General features: G+C 48.3%; 1 protein-coding gene across 1 annotated transcript in view; it reads right to left on the bottom strand.

The window, feature by feature from the left end:
* Positions 1–18,284, bottom strand: part of GTF3C1 (general transcription factor IIIC, polypeptide 1, alpha 220kDa) — an 85,233-nt gene that overhangs the window by 24,933 nt on the left and 42,016 nt on the right. Inside the window, exons 12-25 of the mRNA XM_008566614.1 lie at positions 17,307–17,460; positions 14,643–14,746; positions 13,564–13,748; positions 11,874–12,152; positions 11,439–11,584; positions 10,107–10,204; positions 9,566–9,662; positions 9,273–9,450; positions 6,372–6,513; positions 5,717–5,852; positions 5,192–5,273; positions 4,864–5,052; positions 2,692–2,849; positions 723–865 (exon numbers count right to left, since the gene is read on the bottom strand). Coding sequence (XP_008564836.1) covers positions 723–865; positions 2,692–2,849; positions 4,864–5,052; positions 5,192–5,273; positions 5,717–5,852; positions 6,372–6,513; positions 9,273–9,450; positions 9,566–9,662; positions 10,107–10,204; positions 11,439–11,584; positions 11,874–12,152; positions 13,564–13,748; positions 14,643–14,746; positions 17,307–17,460 — 2,091 coding nt within the window. The remainder of the gene's footprint in view (positions 1–722; positions 866–2,691; positions 2,850–4,863; positions 5,053–5,191; positions 5,274–5,716; positions 5,853–6,371; positions 6,514–9,272; positions 9,451–9,565; positions 9,663–10,106; positions 10,205–11,438; positions 11,585–11,873; positions 12,153–13,563; positions 13,749–14,642; positions 14,747–17,306; positions 17,461–18,284) is intronic.

Here is an 18,284-nt window from a genome sequence, read left to right as displayed (position 1 = left end):
CCCATTCTCATGCTGGCTGCAACACTCGGGCACCTCCCCACACCACTCTGATGCTCTCCAGTCCTCTTGACTCAAGCCATCCTTGTGCAGTGGGGTGTAAAAGTCTGATGGGGCTGGCTGTGGCTTTATGGCCTTGGCCTTGTGAGAAGGAGTTAACAAACCACAAGGCAGATGCTTTGTGACTCCTAAGCAGTCGCTATCACACACATCCTGGACCATGGCTGGAAACACCTAGGGACACCCAGCTCTGCTGAGGACATGGCAGGGTGTGTTTTGTCCAGTGATCCAGGTCCTGTCTAGCTTCTTCCTGGAGTGAGCTATGTGAAGGGCCACTAATCCATAATCTCTTAAGAGCAGCTCTGCATGCTAAAAACAGCAACGAGGGTCAGCCTGGGCTCTGCCTCCAGCACATGCTGGTCACGTGGTGGTCAGCGGCCATCCAGCCTTCCTCTTCTCCACTTCACTGTAGACAAGCAGAACAGCAAGGGTGCTCTGACATCCACATAATGCCATGAGTGTGTAAGCACACAGAACCGTGCCTGGCCCTCGGAAAAACGAGGACAGTCTCACTAACAAACCCCAACACTTGCACAGCTCACTGGACAACTCAGTGTGCTCTGCATTTTACACCAGATTCTTAAGAAATGGAAGAAGAATAAAGAATGAACTAGAAGCATTGGAATGACATGTCCTGGAGTGATGAAATTTCAAATATGGCTTACTTATAGTTCAGATAGGCTTGTGGGTTTTTGATTATGTAGCGAGCTCTTCGTCCGACCGAATGAGATGTTTTATCCAAAGACTCTTCTAAGGTAGCATGCAGGATGTCCCGCACAACCTGCCAGGGGACAAATGGACCCTTCACCTGGATCAAACACAGAGCCAAGATGGAAAATCAGCATCCTCAGAGTCCAAGCTATGGGAAACTAATGTGAAGGAGGGGGGCAAAAACGTGCTCTGTGAAAGCTCCTTCCTCAGCAAATACTCCAAACTGTCACCTCACATTCTACTCAGTCACATTAACTGGGCACTCACTACACACGAGGCACTGAGTGAGGTCCTGGGCAGAGAAGACCCTCAGTGCCCAGTGGGAAAAGAGCATCTTTTGGCAAGTACCATAACAGGTGCCCAGAGGGTGTCCAGTAGCACTGACCAAAAGGAGATATAAAAGTATATAAAGTATGTTTACTGAGAGGGTGTAACATCTTAACTATACATTACATGTGCTCAGAAACATTCTGTACATGCATTCTGTACATTGTATGTTTCATTAGTAGAAACAGAACGTACTAAATGAGCAGCCTCAAGAGAATGCACAGGCAGGCAGAGCGAGATATGGAAGGGAATAGAGGACATGTTATTCTCTTATAACCCCAAGAACGGCAACCTGAGAGGACGGTGCCCATTCTAGCACATGGAGTGGAGCATCCACCAGCACTGAACCGTGCAGCACCCTCCTGGCTCCTCCAGCTGCACTGAGGGTGGGGCAGAGGGAGGACACCCCTCCCATCAGTGCTGCAATGAAAAAGCCACTGTAGATGCAGGGGACAGAAATTAGGGACAACAACATGTCGCCTTTCAGGTCCCTCCTTGGAGAAGGGGTTGGGTTGGAATTCAGGAGAGGACTGAGAAGTGAGAGGACATGAGACAAATGGTCAAGAAGAAAGACCTAATGAGCCTGAGGCTGACAGCGTCTTGGGCCCAGGACCCCTCACTGGGTTTCTCCTGGCTGGCTGGCACAGTTGTGACCAGGACACTCAACCAGCTCTTATGGAACTGTCTCAAGGGACCCTGGACTGGACGATGGCAGAGTTCATTCTCCTGGTGGCTTCTATGTCAACCCTGATTGCTCTCCCCACACCTTGCTGCAAACTGAGAAGGTCAGGACAGCACAAAGTAGCAGGAACATATAGATGAGGAATCACTGAGGTGCTTTGGGGAATGGTGAAGAGATGAACTCTGGCTCGGGCTACAGAAACATCTTGGAGGCAGTGGCATCAGAGGAAAGAGGAAGAGTTTGCTAGATTGAGAGCAAGGTCCTCCCCACCAGCCTGCGATTCAGGGACACAGGCAGGGAGGATGCGGGCAGTGTAGGGGACTGTGCTGCAGAAGGTGGGGAATGAACATGAGATACCTGGCCAGCCAGGCCGCGGCCACCATCACCATCCCACACAGATTCAATCAGGGCTAGCTGTGTGACGGCCAGTGTGGCAACATGCCAGGGGCTGCAGCTAGGGGAGCAGATGAGAAGGCTCTGCCATGAAGAGAAGCCACTCCAGTGGTCCAAGAGGTACCAGAGCAACAGAAACCACCCAAGATGTATATGTCCAGGGACAGAGAGAGAATGGAGTAATTACTACGTCCAGTTTCCAGCTGGCAGAGGAGGGGAGAGGAAAGGGTTAGATTCCCGGTGAAGAGAGAGAGAGAACAGCTCTAAACTATTTTTTGCCTGCAGCCAGGCAAAAATTTATATGTATCTAAATGAAGCCTGAAAAGAAATGCGCAAAAACAGGAGTGGTGGTCATTGGTGGTCATTGCAGGGTTCTGGGCGAGGCTCTTCCCAGGGGCCAGGCAGAGCAGATAAGACGGTTGTCTCAGGGCCATGGGCTCCCTACAAGGCGGCGACAAGAGAGGGAGCCCCGAGAGAGGGGCAGGCAGATGCTGGGGAGCAGCCAGCACTGCGGCCTGTACCTTGGTGTTGAGGACATTGCTGGCAATCCGGCAGAGCATGAGCAGCCCATCCTCCTGTATGGACCAGGCGACACGCCGCCGCGTCATCCTCTGCAGTGCGCTCTGGTCAGCCTCATCATGGTAGCGCAGCTTTTTGCTTTTTGCTTCTGTGAGCTCTTCTACAAACACCAGGGGGAGAGGAGGGAAAGCCTCTAACAACAGGTTTGGAGCTGTCACTCTGGAGGGTGGAAGGGCCCCTCCTCAGCTGGTAAGATTTGACCAAGGATATCGGTTATTGGAGTCTCATTGAGCCTGCGGTCATACAAACTAATCACAAAAGATTCAGCCCTACCTGACAGATTTACTTACTTACTTACTTACTTACTTACTTACTTACTTACTTACTTACTTACTTACTTACTTACTTACTTACTTACTTACTTACTTACTTACTTACTTACTTACTTACTTACTTACTTACTTACTTACTTACTTACTTACTTACTTACTTACTTACTTACTTACTTACTTACTTACTTACTTACTTACTTACTTACTTACTTACTTACTTACTTACTTACTTACTTACTTACTTACTTACTTACTTACTTACTTACTTACTTACTTACTTATTTTTTACCCCTTTCAGCATTTCTCTTTGGTCAGATTTTACGCTGACAGGTTGGGCAGCCTGAATGGAGCCTCTACTTAGTTATCTGCCAGTCTCCAATCTCGTCCACCATGACGCTAAGTCCTTTGAAGACACCTTGCACAGATGCTTACAGAATATGCTCTGGTCATGTTCATCAAACAAGCAGGACCATCGACTGTGGAGTCACTGGGCCCCCAATACACCCTCGCTCTGTGACCTCAGGGGCATTGTGTAAACTCTAGTGCACCCTGAGGACAACAAGGTCTATACTCCCGGGCTGTGTCCACCTAGTACAGTGCCTGGCACAGAGTAGCTACTAAATAAATACTAGCGATCACTAGCATGACGGAATAGTCACTATGTGCCAAGCACTCTTATAAGCTTTTTACATACATGAACTTATAATTAGAATATTTTATGATAACTGTATGAGGTAGACATAATTATTATCACTATTTAATAGTCAAGGAATCTGAAATCAGCAAGAAATGGTGACTTGCCCATGTCCCATAGGTTAGCCAGTGGCAGGTGCAGGATCTGAACCTTGAGCTCTCAGCCACAGGTTTTCCAAGGTCCCCTTCCCTTGAGGGAAACATTAACAACATTTCGCAGGACAGATACAAAAAGCTACTCTCAATTCCAGAAGACTGCTTGTTTAGAGAGTGTTTTCCGATTTAAGACAGAAGAAAAGTGGAGCAAGGAAATGTGGATTCAAAGTGAAACCACCACTACTTTTTGCCTTGTGATAAATGCAGATCTCTGTGAGCCAAATCAGTTGTACACATATCTGCAATAGGCTAATCCAAGGGGGCCATTTCAACTGATGGAATGCTATTGGTTATGAATAAAAGCCAAATAAACCACCAAAAACAGATTCATGTTTAAACATTCTGATTTTTATCTAAAATAGCTATAACCGTCAGATCGTTGTTAAAATACATGGAACACTTAGGTGATATAAAAGTGGTCTAAAAAATAGATACTGGTCTCCTTACCACCTGCCTTCTGCTGTAAATCCTGCCCAGATGAAGAACTCAAATGGCAACCTGAAAGTCACCAGCCATGACAGGTGACTTCAGGCCTGGAGAGGTTCTGCAGGCTCATGTCCCAGCTTTCCTCCAATTTAAAAATACAACACAACTTTGAACTTTGGCCTGATTAGCATAAATGCAGATATTAAAGGGTAAACAAAAAGAACAACAGGATTTTGGCTAGTTGTGATGAAGATTTCGTTAAGGTTTTTTCAGTTGAGGTGAAATTAGAAATCTGAACTCAGAGAGTTACTAAAGTAAAAGGCTCCACCCAAATACAAAGACAGAGAAAGCAGGGGGAAGCATGTGAGATTCAAGGACCTCTCAGTCTGCCAGATGGATTTGAAAGATAAAATGACCATCACACAGAGCAAGTGCCACAAATCGAGGGGAAAGGGAAAGCAACATCTAAGGGCAGAGCTCAGGCCCAGATGGAGCAGATCTTTGCACATCTCTGAGCCGGAAAGTACAAAGACACGGCGCAATAAACGCAAAGAACCATGACATAACCTTTTTTCTTTCTCTTCGTCTTCTTTCCAGGCTCCTTCCTCAGCCGTTTCCGCTTCTGGCCTTTCCCACCCCTCACTCTCCGGCTTCTGTCCAGTGTGGGCTCTCGGTCAACCTCAACCTGCTCTTCCCTGTTAGCACAGAGTTCGGAGCCTGCTCTTGCTCTTCCCCAGATGTTCAACCTGCCAGTGGCTAGAAACAATAACAGGAGGTAACAGTTTCAGGATGAGCTCTGCAAAGGCCAGAAAAGCCAAACTGAATGTACGGGGGGTTGTTTTGGCCCTGAATTGGTGCCATGTTGATTTCTGGGGTGAACGCCCAGCACACGTACCTCCAGCACTGAGAGGCAATGGGCGCTTGGACAAAAACGTCTGGAGCCTCACTGTGAGCCCATTCTCTGAGACGGTGTTCTCCTGAAAGACATGTACAGCCTTGGAATAAAGTATGAGCTTCCACAAACCTCTGGGGCCCAGAGCACCAAACGCACTAACACATGGAGTCTCTGAGGGAGCCCAGGACTGTGCACAGTGACTGCCAAGAGCTGGCCCCGGCTGCCTTGGAGGGCAGAGTCTCCTGCCCAGGTGCTTTATCAGTTCACGTGCACTCCCACCGGGAGGCCTGCATCACCCAGACTTTCCATTCCTTTTTTAAAAGGAATACCTGTCCATGTCACAGAATATGCTAGAACCCACTGCATCTAGGCCAGGCAGATATTTAAGGGGCCTGATGCACCTACAGTACAAATGGACATCAATATTTGCATCTCTGGTCAAGTTTGGTTTTACTAACTTAGAAACCAGGAAGGGATAGGAGGAGCGAGGAGTGGTCTGGTGTGGGTGCCCACCTGAGAACTGACCTTTTTGGATTTTCTGATGATATAGCTAGTCCAGATCCAGTTGCGCTTTAGGTGTCCATAGAAACTAGAATCGAGGCCTGCAGCTCCCAGCCCATCGCCGGGGATCAAGCCTTCATCCACGACCTCCCGGCTCCCCCTGCAGGACGGGAAAAGAACGGAAAAGAGCCCTCCTCGGTAACTGAAGAGAGGGCTCATGGTGTGTGGGGTAGGGGGTATCTACATATACCCAACTTTTACCTTCCCAGAAAAACACCTGACAGGTAGAAGTGAAGAATTTGGGGCCCCAGTGTTGGCAGGTTGCCACTTTTATAAGTCAAAAATCCAGATTTTTATATAAAATTCCCAACTTTTGAATTTTGACAACTGATAGTGTGGGCTACGTAAAGTATGTCTAGGGCCAGATTTGGCCCAGGGCCACCAATCTGCAGCCTCCCCAGATTTTTATATAAAATTCCCAACTTTTGAATTTTGACAACTGATAATGTGGGCTACGTAAAGTATGTCTAGGGCCAGATTTGGCCCAGGGCCACCAATCTGCAGCCTCTGCCCCCAAGAGGTGAGCCCTTCGGTCTGACATCCTAAGCCAGACAGGGAGGGCTGGGGCGTCGGGGCAGGACCACCGCAGCCCTGCCCACGGCCACGCTTGGGGACGCACGTGGTGTACTCCATCATGGCACACTTGCGCTCCAGGTTGTGCCTGTCCATGGCGCTCTCCTGCTCCTTCTGCAGACTGCCCTCCTCATCACTGCCCTGGTCTGAGCTGTCGTTCTTCTTGACGCGCGAGCAGCGCACCACACCTGGAAAACCAAACACGGGCTCAGCTGACCACCCCTTTTTGTTGGGCTCCAGCAGGCTATGGTACACTGCTGGGTGGTGAGGGAAGAATGGGTCCCCGGCCCGTGAAAAGGCTCCTCTAACCAGATGAGGGGGTCTGCAATTGGTAGAACCTCTTCACACAAAACTCCTTAAAAAGGGATTGAGCGGGAGCAGAGCAAAGCTAGAACACTGGTGGGTGAACCTCAGAGAAGGGTCAGCACTCAGGCTGAACCTGTTGAGGACAGATGCAGGCATCCAGAGAGCCCAACAGGCTTGGGGAGTCCACAAGCACAGAAAACCAAACCTTCCTTCCTGGGGCTGGGGAGTGCGGGGGCCCTAGGAAAATGGAAAGCTCCCTGGAGCTGCTGTGTGATAGCACGGCAGAAACAATGAGCAGAGAGGACTGTACTTGTGGTCAGGGCGGGAAAGATGAAAACAGACAGCTGAGACAGCGTCAGTTTCCCCAGGCCCCACTCAGCTCCAGGAGCAGCTAGATGCTGCCTGCGTGCTCCAGAGGTGCACTAATGTAGAGGAGAAATTACCTTCAGTTATTCTTCAATAACAAAAACTACATTTCCTCCAAGTTAATGCAAAATCCAACTGAAACCACTGCTCAAGCAGGTGAGGGAGGGTTACGACAGTGTGCAGACTGGCCAAGCCCATCTCGCACTGTGCTCAGGTAGAGGACTCGGCTTGACAGCATGGCCGCTGGGGTAGGGGCTGTGGGGAGTACATGCCCACACCTCTCGGCCGGAACTGTACATAACATACCTCGTCCAAGCTTCACCTCAGCCCCTAGGGTGGTGGCAGCGTGCTCAGTTTAGAAATAAAGAATCTAAGGCTCAGGCAGATTACGAACAGCCTGCCCAAGGTCATCCATTTGAATGAATGGCTGAAACTGAGAGGACTTAAGGCAATGCTTCTCATGGTCAAATAAGAGCTGCCCACCAAGCTTCTTGTTAGAAATGCAGAATCCCTGCCCAGTAATCGGCATTGTAACATGCTCCTCAGGAGACTCGTATGCATGCTAGTGTGGGCAGCACCTGCTTTAAAAGATGGTTATGTCTTATTATATAATGCTTTCCCCCAGTCCTGGGGACAGAACTTCTCTGACTGTTTGCTGAATAAAGGGACAATCGATGCCTGAGTAATGAACTCAATAAGCCTCCAACACTTCTGCTCAGGAGCACTAATAGGGATGGAAATTCACCAACTATCAGGCCTGAAAAAACTTTGGTGCGAATTACATGCTGGTTCACAAATTTTTATCTAGACATAAAATGCGGAGGAATTAGAGCACTTTTAAAAACTAAAGTGGTAAAAGCCTAGCTCGCTACTGAATGCCAGAGGATTCTGTAACACATACTGTTCTAAAATTTGTCTGGACTCATTAACATTTCTAAATATAAGTGCTCATTACGCTGTTAGCGTTAAATGTTGTACCAAATAACTATGACTCCTGCTCTGCAAAAATCAAAGTATAATACTGATTTTCCAGCTCTGTGACAGAGGAACAGAGTATGACTCCTCTCCAGGAGCAAATTGAAAGAGCTATCCTTTTCCTCCTGGTAGAGGTGGCAAGAAATGACCAGATGCAGAATGGCTTAGAGGAAACACAGCACTGGAGGGGAGGCTCTATCGCCTTCCAGAGATCCCTGCATTCATTAGATAAACATTTTTGGATGTCAAGTGTATACTGGGCTCCTTGCGACACCCTGGGGATGGAAGCCAAATTTCCTGCACTCAAGGAACTCACAGAACAAAACCAAATGATGACAATAAAGATGCTGGAAAGGCTTTCTAGGAGAGGGGATGCTTGAAATATGAGCGGCCATCTGTGAGGTGAACACAGGTGGGAGGGACGTTCCAGAGACAGGAAGGGACAGAGCAAAGGCCTCACCCAAGGCCCAGCTCAGCCAACCCATCAGCAAGCCTGGGCAGCTCTTCCTCCAAAACACGCCCCAATCCCGCCTCCCTCTTTGCTGTCAGCAGCAGAAGTCTCTTATGGACACAAGTTATGGTCCATGACCAGTCTCCCTACTTCCACCCTTGTGCCCCTCAGTTCATTCTCCACACAAGAGTATGAGTGATACCAGCACTCCTTGCTGACAACCATCCCATGGCTTCTTGCTGTGCCTGGAATAAACCCAAACTCTTTGCCATGGCCTGCCCACTTCTCCACTCCTGGCTGCCACCCTCCTCCCACCCATGCCAGCCTGTGCACGTGCCGTTGCCGTGCCTGGAACGCCGTTCCCAGCCCTGGGCCTCATCCTGTAGGACTCAGCTCAAATGTCTCCTGCTTGGAAAGGCTGTTACTGAGCATCCTATTCAAATGCCCCTGGACTCAACACCACCCTGTGTGCCAACTGCATAGCACTCATCACCCTGGGGCTCTCTTGTGAGCTGTGTCTCCTGAAGAAAGGGACGGGGTGTGTCCTCATTGGGCATGGTGAGGCACAGGAAACAACACGCAGCAGGTGTTCAGTAAATACCCATGCAATGAACAAATGAGTAGAGAAAAAACGAAGCTGCTTGGGCTCAATCGGGTGGGGGACTGGGAGCCTTCCACATTTAGGGTCCACTTCTCTCCTCTCTAAGGGAGCCCTAGGGATGTTCCAGGCCTCTGGGCAGCAGTCTGAAAACCATCAGCTAGGCAATTTCTAGTGTATTCTAGTTCTAAATGTCAGTTGTCACACAGAAAGGAGGGAAAACGATGAGGCCTAGCAATGATAGACAGTACCTAGTGGGGTATTGAGGCAGACACACTGCAGATCAAACCAGTAGCTTTCCACATTCTGCATGGAGTTCAGGACATAGAGACGCCTTTCAAAGGGCCGGCTGCTATGGGCGAGGTTGTAATGTGGGTCACAGATGGTGGTGTCGACAATGACCGCGTTCTTCTTCAAGAAAATAAAGACCTGCAGGAGACACCAGACGGGGAGAGACGAGCACCCCAGAATCAGCGTCGGGTTAAGCTGTCCAAAACTGTGTTTAACAATCAGGACCACCTCTGTTTGGGCTTGAAGATATTACCTGATCTTTATCCTGAAACTTTTCTGTGGGACCAAACTGCAGAAGCCCCATATAGCACAGCCTCTGAAAGCTCTCCAGCACCGAAAAAATGTAGCGTCTGGAAAACAGAGGAGGCGAAAGGTTCCCATCACACACACTCTCAGCTGGAGGCAGGGGTGAGGATGTGACTCACTTCTCTTTTCTACCTGGTGGTACTTGTGCCATACTGAGGCCAGACCACCTTTCCCAACACCTAATCAGGCAATGGAGTGTTGATGCTATACTTGGGGCTTGATGTGGAAAGTAAAAGTAACAAAAGAGAAAAAAACCACTCCAATACCTGCAGTCCTTACTGGCAAATTTTACTTTAAAAGAACTTTGAAATCAAGTAATAAATCTACCAGCCCACACTTTATTGGTGGCTGAATTCAAGAGAAGCTTCAGTCTCTACAGCCTGGAAGGCAGAAACCTTCTCCTCGTCCTGGTGAATAATTCTGCAGAACCCTAATTTAAGGGCTTCCCTGGACCCTAGGCCACTTTGCATCAGTTTCAATGACCTCACCTCTTGTACAGAAGCTGCTGCCGGATGGGCCTGGGGAGAAAGCGGATCAGCGTGTGCTTCCTCACTGGGTCATTCAGGAAGTCCTCCAGGTTGTCCACCTAAAGAGGTCATTTTCAGGTTCAGCTCACCCTGAAGGTCAGGACGAACTTTTAGAATTGTGAAAAAATACTCACTGCTGTTTTCCTGATTGCAGTCTCCCTGGCCCTGCCTAAAGGCCCCCCAAGCCTCCCACATCTCTGCCTTCAGTCTTGTCACCCCTCCCTTCCAGCCCCTGGGCTGCACTGCCACAGGAAATACACAAGTGCCCTCGTATGCTGCCAGTGGGCATATGAATTGCTAAAACATTTCCAAGGACATTATGGGAATATACTTATTTATATTAAATAAAAAAGATAAAGAACACTCATTTCCTTTGAAGCTGGTGATCTTCCTTATGTAATTACCCTAAGGAAAAAATGTTGGAATGACCCACATATATGTCTATCAAAAGGTATTCATCAATATGTCATGTGTAATAGCAAAAAATTGGAATTTAAATGTCCAAATATAGAAAATATTATTGGTTAAGTAAATCAGAATACACATACAAGAAGGAATACTATGAATCTACTTAACATCAAGGTAAAAAAGTCAGTGATGTGGAAAATATGATATACTGTCCAGTGGAAAGAACAGATAATAAGAGTAAGAACAGCCTCAATTCAGTTTTTTTTAAAAAGGGAGGTCACACACACACATGTGTACACAAATATGGCATAATAAAATAGACTAGAAGACAATGTACCAAAAAATTAGCATTAATTTAGCCTCAATTCAGTTTTTTTTTAAAAGGGAGGTCACACACACACATGTATACACAAATATGGCATAATAAAATAGACTAGAAGACAATGTACCAAAAAATTAGCATTAATTATCTCTCTCGATGATGAGATTATGCAAAATTTCCACTTTCTCCCTTTTTTTCATATTTGCCAAATTTCTAAAAACATGTTTTATTGTTGTACCATAATTATTTGTCTTTCTATCTGCCTGTCTACCTACCCACCTACCTATTGATAGATCTACTTGAAGAACAAGTCTTTGAAGTATTCATCTTTGACCGACCGACCATCCATCCATCCAATCTGTCATTTAACCTAATCTATTATCTAATCAAATCCAATCCAATCTGCTCTATCTAGAAGAACACACCCTTAAACTATTTTCTCTTGACTGACCATCCTTTTGTCCATCCATCCATCTATCTGGGCAACTCCAAGTTTTGAAGTATTTTCCCCTGACCAGGTGAGTAAAGAGACCAGCCCCCAGGACATGTGATGACCCCAGTACCTTGTAGCTAACTTGCACAACCTGGACGAAGATGGAGAGGGGTAGACAGAGGAGAATGTCGCTGACAAGAGCCCAGCCATGGCCAAAGTCCCTGTGGACTGGGACAGGAGGGACAAAGCGCATCCACGAGGCTTCATCCACGTATACTAGAAAGAAAACCAGAATCACTTCCAGAAGACAGAATGCAGCCATAAAGGTGACATCAGTTCCCAGTAGATCTTGGTTCCCTGAGCACAAACTCAGGCAAAACCCTTCTTGTCAGGCAGGAAGAAAGAGACAGGAAGCCTGGAGGTTCAGGAAGTTTGGATTATGTCTTCATTTTGACCAGGGTACTGGGTGGGGACGGGGCCAGTGCAGACAAAGAGGATAAGGAACAGTCGTGTTTCTGCCTGAATCCCGGCCTGCCCCAGGTGTAGGCATGGCAGGGCATCTCACCTGTCTCCGTGGTGAGCTCCACTTCAGCCTCCCGGGTGACACCGTCTTGTTTGTCTCTGGCTGGAGCTTCAAAGGGGGCCTCCGTGTCACCTGCAGAGGAGGAGGGCTGGGCCGCTGCCCTGCCTGGCTCCTGCCTGCTTGCTCTTCTCTCACTGCTGAGGCCTGGCTTCTCCATGGAGCTGGAAGGGTGCCCGTAGATCAGGTACCACAGGAACGTGTGCACCATTCGCAGGCGAGGCATTTTGGGCAGAAACCCTAGAGAACGCCCAAGTCCAGGAACTAAGGCAAGAAAGGGGGAGGGTGGTGTTGAAAAGCCCCAGATTGAATTCAGTTCAACTCATTCAAAAACTATCAAGTGCCACTATGTCCTGGGTGCCAGGGAGACAGCAAGTAATTCTTACTCTCTTAGAACTTACTTTCTAGTGAATAGGGATGGACAATAATAAAATGGAAATAGCTGGGACAGAAAACAGAGCAAGTAGGGATAGGGGAGGGCTGTAATTCTATACAGAGGCCAGGAAAGGCCTCACTGGGGAGAGGTACTGGAGTGAAGTCCTCAGGTAAGCGAGGGAGCAGGTCATGCAGACACCTGGAGACGTGCATCCCAGGCAAATGCAAGGTGCCCAAGGTGGCAGTATGCCGGGTACATCCAAGGAAGGGCTGGGAGGCTGGAGTCACAGGGTGGAGCAAGGAAGGAGGAGAGTACAGGAGATGGGGCCGGAGTGTGATGCATAAGGAACCACCATGGCCTGAGAGGCCACTGGTGAGGACTTATGGTGTGATAGGGACTATGCCAAATATTCCAAAATCTTGGTTCTTTTAAAGTAGTTTATTTCAGTGACAGAGGACAGGTGTGAGGAAAGGTAGACAAAGTAAGAGGGTAGAGGACAAGTGACCAGAAGGCCCATTGAGGAACACACTCGCTGCCTTGGGTCTCCTCGCATGCAGGTGCTGTTCGGCTGCACATCCATGTGCCCCTCCTTCTTCATCTGTGCTTTCTAACTGGGAAACCGCAAGAGTAAAGGCCACGCTGTGTGACTAGAGTCTTCAGAAAGGGAAGTCACACCAACTCCCTCTCCCTTGGAATCTCCCTCTCACTTTGAATCCCTGCCGTGTCCCACACCAGACACTGCTTGACAGAGTCTGTGCCTGGCAAGTCAGGTCCCTCCTTCCTGCCCCTGTACGCAAGCTGTAGCCGGGCAGGAGCAGAACACCCTGGTGATAAGACCCTGGCCATCCGCACTTGCTCAGCACCAGTTTACAGCAGGGCAGCTTGGTGGGGAAGGAGGCAGGAGGCAACACCGTTAGAGACCTGACTCTGGGAAAATCATATGAGTACTCAGATCCATCAATGACTGTACTGCCAGAGGGTTTGCGGGGTTTATAGAATGTTCCAGCCCAAGGATATTCAGCAGAAGGAATTCACCTTTCTTCACATTGGGATCTAGCACAATTTCAGCTGCTGAGTTTCTCAACAGCATTGTAAGGTATGCCGGGCAAGAATTATCTGCATTTTGCAGACAGGGAAACTGATGCTGGCAGAAGTTATGTGACCAGCCCAACACGATCGAGCAGTAATTCAGACCTGATTCTTTTGACTGCAGCTCAGAGCTCGAATGGAGGATGTCAAACATCATCATGCAAACAACAAATGAAATACAGTCAAACATGGCAAGAGGCAGCTTTTTACCTATGACGGGATGATAGCTTTTAAGGTGGGTTATGCCCGTTTTCTTGTTGGTTTTTTTAATCCGTCCACTTTCTGGTTTAGAGGAAGCATTTGGGTGAGAGTCTCCTGATCCGCTTGGGCCCTCTTTTCCTTGACTTTCTTCTTCTGCTTCCCCTGGGGGCACTGGAGGCTGGGAAACTTTAACCCTGCAGTTCAAACACAAGAGGCAATAATAAGTTGAGAAAACCAGGGGCCTGGAGAAAGGACAGGGTCTCTCCGCATGCATCACATGAAGCCACTGGGCCCTGGGGTTTCAAACTCAACTGCCCATAGGAGCCAGACAGATGAAGCAGATAATGTCAGGTCACTAAAACCTTTGGGGATGGTGGGGGCTGTTGGGGACCTGGAGAGGACACCTCCACCCACAGGGCAGCTACTGCCTTGTGAGTAAGGGAACTCATTGCGCTAGGTCTTGTGACACTTTCATAAATGCCAGAAATAGGAATTTTATGAAGAATTAATTAGCAACGGATTCAAAGTATGTATAACTAATATACAGCAGACTACACGAATAAGCATCTGCCAGCCACATCTGCCCTCTACCCACCCATGGGCCACCTAAGATCCAGCTAAGACTTTCTCCCACCCAGAGTTTTTTCTCAGAGTTTTTTAAGCCCATTAGATGGCTTATGAACAAAATTAGAGAAGATCTCAGGAAGGTCTTCTGAGCCATTATGAGACTGAGTGAGTTTCATACGCAGAGGGCCTATGATTACCAGTATCCTGTTCACATTCTATCAGATCAGAATTAAGAACGTTAGGATTCTTTCTCTTAAAGAATCCAGAAATTTATCCTTGTTTAGACTAAGCGATCATAAGCCACAACCTCTAAACCAGTGAATCCACTGATCTCACACAAATGTACATAAAGGTGTTAGGATTCTTTCTCTTAAAGAATCCAGAAATTTATCCTTGTTTAGACTAAGTGATCATAAGCCACAACCTCTAAACCAGTGAATCCACTGATCTCACACAAATGTACATAAAGGGCTTCTGTGAACATTGCTTCTGGCTGGGACACACAGGTCACCGCCACTTACCTATTGGCTGTGCTGGAATTGGAGATCCGGAAGCGAACCTGCTCAATGGCACTTCTCACAAGAGGGTCGTTCTGGTCCATGGACGGGTGCACAACCAAATCTACCTGCAGAGAGAGGCCCGAGTGTTCCACAGGGTGGGGGAAGAGCCGGGAGAGACTTGGCTCTACAGTTCCATTCCTTAGTGGGATATCCATCATACTTGTTTTCATTAATATTTCCAAACACAATTACACGATTGAAGCAAAATGTGTTGCTAAACAGTTTGCTGTTCCAGCTACTGGCATCAAAATCCCTCCAGTTACCAAGTGATCGAGCTCTACCGCCAGTGATTTGGCTGCTTTGCTCAGGTGAGGGATTCTAGCCTGGACACAGCCATTGCCTGCTGTCCTTTCACAGGGCTGCCACAGCCCACTGGTTCCTGCTGCTACCTGGTGGTACTGCTCCTGATGCTCCACTCTAGCTATCTGACCATTTCCCACAGTGACTCGTGAATCCTGAGAGCTTCCACCTGGAAAAGGTAAGCGGCTTTCACTAATCTCCCTTCGCCAGGAGTGCCACATGGGACTCCTGCCAGGCGCACTTCTGCACAAACTGGCAGAGGATTTAGAGCTGCTTTTGTTGTTTTACCTTTTCCAAAGTTCTGAAGCTTAACAGTTAAGCGGTTATCATTTCATTAGAGATACAGGATGAAAAATGCAAACTGTGTGCAAGGAAAGAACATGGACACCTGGCAGAGAGAGGTGGAGTTGAGCAGAGCAGGGTGAGTGACAGCTGTGCCATGGATGGTGAGGTGCAGTGGCCCAGACAGCCCAGAACCAGGATGTTTGCTGGTCTGTGTCACTGGCAGGAGAGAGCAGGGTGAGGTTCTCTGTGTCAACTGTGACAACAGCTTCATGCCAGAAATGGACTCAGATGGGTTTGGTAACAGGGAACGGGCAGCAACGCCTAGACGTGGACTCTAAAGCTGCACTTGGCTCGGTCTCTGCCAGTCCTCATTTGTGAAGTGGGGACCCCTCCTCCTACATGGCCAACTTCTCTGTGACGTGTGAGGTTCAGATGAGATAGGTGACATCTCAGAGAATTTAAATGCACAGTAAAGATGCACAGTGTTCAAATCTCCCCACTTGCCACAGCCAATGGCCCAGCGAACTTCCCAAAGGCCCAATGGTCAGGGCAGGACGCAGAAGCAAAGGCAGAAGACTGACATGCACACCCCCCTGGCTCCAGCCAACGTGGCTCCAACAGACCAAAGGCTGCCAGCAGCACATGCTCTGGGTGCCAGAGAAAGTCCTGTTGAGAACTTAAGCCTTTTCTAGAGGCACACATACAATATTGTGGCAATTTCCAGCTGGGAAAACAGGCTACTGGAGTGGTAGGTACCCTGTGGCAAGAGGCCCCCACCACTGGGCACTTCCATTTCGAGGTTATGTGAAACCCAGTGTTCACCTGCTGTGCTCGTCCCTTAGCCCAGCCCCTCGCCTGCCCCCTCTCTGGTACAGCCTGGTGGAAGAAGAGCCAGCGGCACAGCTGATACCTATGCCAGATTGCCCCTTCCCATTCCTAAACTGGGCGAGGTTTCCCTGCCCTCAATTACTGCACTAAGAGGGCTGTAAGACTGAAAGACCCACTCTTTGAAGATCAGCAGAAATCAGAGGTGCTGTTGCTGATGGGCTGCAAGTTTTCTTGTCCTTCAGTGAGAGAGGTTGGCACAGGGACCTACTGCTATGGCTCTTGGGCACGAGTGGCAGGCTGGCTAGGGAGGGAGGGGCAGGGTCAAGGGGACTTTATTATTTTACTTAAGAAAGATTTACAGCAGATATAGAAACTGATGAGAGCGTCAACTTGGCACAGTAGACACTGTTTCTTTGTACTGCTCCGTATTTTTCAAATTTCTCAAAAAACAAGATATAGTAAAACAAAGCAGAAATGACCTTGCCACCCTATTAAAAAAAATTATCAAAGTAGAGCTTTCTTAAGGCAGAGATTGAAAATGAAATCAGGAAGAAAAGGTCAGGAAATTAAAAGTGCTGTCCCACAGAACCAGTCCCTGTGGCCCCAATGCCCAGCTGCGCTATCGCAAATTACTCTGACCCTGAAAAATTTATGCCTCAGAATATGTGCAACGCTGCTGAGCTACAGTTGCTATGGGAATGGCCCAGACATTAAATTTTACAGAAACAGATAAATTGAGACAGCAGAGATGTACTGTCTCCCATCAGAAAACCCCAGCAGCGCATCCTAATTAAGTGGCCGCCATCGTTTCCTTTGGGATACGTTTCCTCGGGTGTCCACGGAGAATGCTCTTGCTGCTTAGTCTAAATTCTCCACCTTCTAAATGTTGTTGAATTTCTCCCAGTGCTACTGTGCTGAACTTCGAGATGCCTCCACTCTCTTCCTCTCTCTCAAGGCTGGCTGCGGGGCCAGGCACCTGCCCTGGGCTCACCACTGCACTAAGACCCAAGCAAGATGTCGCTCTTTTCTGCTTCCAGCTTCCACATAAAGTTGGGATAAACCCTGTTCCCCAAATTAGGAGGCATAATGGGAAATTCCAAGTCACTGGCAACAAAGGAACAACCAAGAAACAACGATGACCAGAGGCGTCAGACAAGGAAACTCTCAACAGCCTGAGGCTGCCTTTGTGGGCACCAGCATAGCCCCACTTACCTTCTTCTTGATACCATCCTGGATGACTGTCGTCCGATAGAGTCTCAAGAGCCCTTCCTCAGACAGGTTGCGCACCAAGCGGACGATGGACTTCTTGCAGCACTTGGTGGACACGCCCTCTTGCTTCTCCTGATCCATGATCATCTTCTGAATCCTGGGCATCACACAATAAGCAGTTAATGTCCCCAACCTCAACATGGGAGACCTTCTTCAACACAGGCAATGGAGACAGGCCTAATGGGATCCACCAGGAACGAGGGAGGAAGTAGAGGGGGTGTCCACCCACCCTGGAATGGCTGACTTCCTGAGATCTTAAAGATCCTCTCCTTCTGGTAAATGAGTGAGAGACAGACAAGCCACCAAGCCCAGCAGCTCCTCATGCTGAGCCTTTCAGCAGCAACTAAAGAGATTACATGATTCATGGCAACAGCAGCAGGGAAACAGAGCACCATGATGAAGAGCTGTCTTTAGCAGGTCTACATGCTGACCAAACACCCAGCCGAGGAATATCCCAGTCTTCCACGGTCCCCATCAGATCTGAAGCTCTTTTTGTTTCCTTTCTTGATACCTCTCACTCTCTAGATCTTACTGAGTCACTACGGTGATATTTCTCAAGCACTGATCATAGAACAGCAGGGCCAGAAAGGACATTAGATACACCTAACCAAACCTCTCACTGGAAAGAAGAGAGGATCAAGGTGACAGTATCTGCAGATGGTCCCCACCCCCTACCCAGCCCTGGTTATAGAGACAGGGTCTGAAGAAGAGCCCATGTCCCCGACTGGAGGGTAAGGCTCCTTCTCATTGAGTGGCTTTCCCTGGGTGCCTCAGAAGCCCGAAGATACCACCCCAGGAGGTAGTGGTAATGGTGAGTTACAAGCACCAAACCAGAGCTCAGAGTCTCAATTCCATTCCAAACACAGAAGCTCTATTTGTGTCTCATGATTTTTTCTTCTAGAAGATTCTGTTTGAACAAAA

Source organism: Galeopterus variegatus, unplaced genomic scaffold (genome assembly GCF_000696425.1).
Source record: "Galeopterus variegatus unplaced genomic scaffold, G_variegatus-3.0.2 Scaffold256, whole genome shotgun sequence".
Classification (NCBI taxonomy): Eukaryota; Metazoa; Chordata; class Mammalia; order Dermoptera; family Cynocephalidae; genus Galeopterus; species Galeopterus variegatus.
Note: the sequence above shows the minus strand (reverse complement) of the source record. Positions and strands in the feature narration are given on the sequence as shown.